Source organism: Heptranchias perlo, chromosome 29, assembly GCF_035084215.1.
Source record: "Heptranchias perlo isolate sHepPer1 chromosome 29, sHepPer1.hap1, whole genome shotgun sequence".
NCBI lineage: Eukaryota > Metazoa > Chordata > Chondrichthyes > Hexanchiformes > Hexanchidae > Heptranchias > Heptranchias perlo.
The window spans coordinates 7,071,605-7,074,811 of NC_090353.1; the positions used below are offsets into that span (position 1 = coordinate 7,071,605).

At 58.5% G+C, this 3,207-nt stretch overlaps 1 protein-coding gene across 1 annotated transcript; it reads left to right on the plus strand.

Annotated features, from left to right (window-relative positions):
- The first annotated feature begins 800 nt into the window (after window positions 1-800).
- LOC137299480 (uncharacterized) lies at window positions 801-2,672 on the plus strand. The gene has a single exon (XM_067968250.1). The coding sequence runs from the start codon at window positions 801-803 to the stop codon at window positions 2,670-2,672; it is 1,872 nt and encodes a 623-aa protein (XP_067824351.1).
- Window positions 2,673-3,207: the final 535 nt, after the last annotated feature.

Sequence of the window (3,207 nt, forward strand, 5' to 3'; positions counted from 1 at the left end):
GTAGGCTCAAATCACACTGCAGGACTTGAATACATAATCCAATCCATGGTGGGTAATGTTCCCAAGAAACTACAGGCCAGTGAACCTAACGTCAACTCTGGGGGAGTATTAGAAGGTGGGAATAATGTACCATAACCACTAGGGTCCCAGACTTCTCTGTACCATAACCATTTGTCGGCTCAAATCCCACTCCAGGACTTGAGTACCTAATCTAAGGTGACAATGATACCAATAAACTACAGGCCGATGAGCCTAATGTCAGCTGTGGGGAAGTATTAGAAGGAGGGAATAATGAAAGACCTAGAGAGGTATGCGCGGTAAGAGGGGTCAGCATGGATTATTGGGGGGGAGGCCTCACCTAACAAATTTACTGGAGCTTTTTGAGGAAATGAGAGACCCAATCGGTGACGGACGTTCTGCGGATGTGATATATGTTTAGTTGGGTGAGGATTTTGATACCGAGCGATTATCCCACGAGGTGGGAATTGGAGGCAAACTTCCAAGTTGGATCAAAAATTAGCTAAACCAGAGAAACGATTAAAACTGCAGCGGTTCAAGGAGGAGGTTCACAGCAACTTCTCAGGGCAACTAAGGGTGGGCAATAAATGCCGGCCTTGTCAGTGTCGCCCATATCCCAAGAACAAATACTGCACTCCCAACGGGTTCCCGACTGTACTGGACACATAATCCAACCCGAGGGTCTCGGACATTACTGGACACATAGTGCAGTTCCCAGGGGTCTCTGACTGTACTGGACACATACTGCAGTCCCCAGAGTCTCGGACAGTGCTGGACAGGGGATGCAGTCCCCTGGGGTCTTGGACAGTGCTGGACAGGGGATGCAGTCCCCAGGGGTCTCGGACAGTGCTGGACAGGGGATACAGTCCCCAGGGGTCTCGGACAGTGCTGGACAGGGGATGCAGTCCCCAGTGGTCTCGGACAGTGCTGGACAGGGGATGCAGTCCCCAGGGGTCTCGGACAGTGCTGGACAGGGGATGCAGTCCCCAGGGGTCTCGGACAGTGCTGGACAGGGGATGCAGTCCCCTGGGGTCTCGGACAGTGCTGGACAGGGGATGCAGTCCCCAGGGGTCTCGGACAGTGCTGGACAGGGGATGCAGTCCCCAGGGGTCTCGGACAGTGCTGGACAGGGGATGCAGTCCCCTGGGGTCTCGGACAGTGCTGGACAGGGGATGCAGTCCCCGGGGGTCTTGGACAGTGCTGGACAGGGGATGCAGTCCCCGGGGGTCTCGGACAGTGCTGGACAGGGGATGCAGTCCCCGGGGGTCTCGGACAGTGCTGGACAGGGGATACAGTCCCCAGGGGTCTCGGACAGTGCTGGACAGGGGATGCAGTCCCCAGTGGTCTCGGACAGTGCTGGACAGGGGATGCAGTCCCCGGGGGTCTCGGACAGTGCTGGACAGGGGATGCAGTCCCCGGGGGTCTCGGACAGTGCTGGACAGGGGATGCAGTCCCCAGGGGTCTCGGACAGTGCTGGACAGGGGATGCAGTCCCCTGGGGTCTTGGACAGTGCTGGACAGGGGATGCAGTCCCCAGGGGTCTCGGACAGTGCTGGACAGGGGATGCAGTCCCCAGGGGTCTCGGACAGTGCTGGACAGGGGATGCAGTCCCCAGGGGTCTCGGACAGTGCTGGACAGGGGATGCAGTCCCCTGGGGTCTCGGACAGTGCTGGACAGGGGATGCAGTCCCCAGGGGTCTCGGACAGTGCTGGACAGGGGATGCAGTCCCCAGGGGTCTCGGACAGTGCTGGACAGGGGATGCAGTCCCCTGGGGTCTCGGACATTGCTGGACAGGGGATGCAGTCCCCAGGGGTCTTGGACAGTGCTGGACAGGGGATGCAGTCCCCGGGGGTCTCGGACAGTGCTGGACAGGGGATGCAGTCCCCGGGGGTCTCGGACAGTGCTGGACAGGGGATACAGTCCCCGGGGGTCTCGGACAGTGCTGGACAGGGGATGCAGTCCCCAGTGGTCTCGGACAGTGCTGGAGAGGGGATGCAGTCCCCAGTGGTCTCGGACAGTGCTGGACAGGGGATGCAGTCCCCGGGGGTCTCGGACAGTGCTGGACAGGGGATGCAGTCCCCAGGGGTCTCGGACAGTGCTGGACAGGGGATGCAGTCCCCAGGGGTCTCGGACAGTGCTGGACAGGGGATGCAGTCCCCGGGGGTCTCGGACAGTGCTGGACAGGGGATGCAGTCCCCGGGGGTCTCGGACAGTGCTGGACAGGGGATGCAGTCCCCGGGGGTCTCGGACAGTGCTGGACAGGGGATGCAGTCCCCGGGGGTCTCGGACAGTGCTGGACAGGGGATGCAGTCCCCGGGGGTCTCGGACAGTGCTGGACAGGGGATGCAGTCCCCGGGGGTCTCGGACAGTGCTGGACAGGGGATGCAGTCCCCGGGGGTCTCGGACAGTGCTGGACAGGGGATGCAGTCCCCGGGGGTCTCGGACAGTGCTGGACAGGGGATGCAGTCCCCGGGGGTCTCGGACAGTGCTGGACAGGGGATGCAGTCCCCGGGGGTCTCGGACAGTGCTGGACAGGGGATGCAGTCCCCGGGGGTCTTGGACAGTGCTGGACAGGGGATGCAGTCCCCGGGGGTCTCGGACAGTGCTGGACAGTTGCAGTTCTCTCCCCCAGCCATGGTTCTGCTGCCTCTTTAGTTTATTCAGCTGCTGCCAGTAGTATTGGTGTAAACCATCTCAACAGAGGGGAGACTGTTTCCCTCGGTGAACCTGAATGGACAGAATATTATGGGTTGGGGACATGCAACTCCCTGAGGTCTGTTGGGACCCTGCTGGGTTTTCTCCACCTCCATTGTTGGGGCAGAGGGGAAACGGTGACCCGGAGGAGATAACTTGGGAAGAAAGTGCAGAGAATGGTGCCTCCAGCTGGACTTTCACTGATATTAATCAAATCCCAGTTATCTGCAGTTTTACCTTGCCTTCAAGCATTGTAAATGATTAATCTCTTATCGTTAATAACGCGTTAAATAATAATGTTATATGGAGGCTGGGTGGTGTCACAGCTCACTGTCCTTTCACTTCTGGGCCCTGCGTTTGAATTCAGCCCTGACAAAAGGCTTCTCACTCTCTGCTGACTGTAGGAAGATGTAAGTTTGGACAACTCTAATCTCATTGCCAGGAAATGAAGGTTAACCACACAAAAATTACCCACAATTTGCCATAAATTGACACT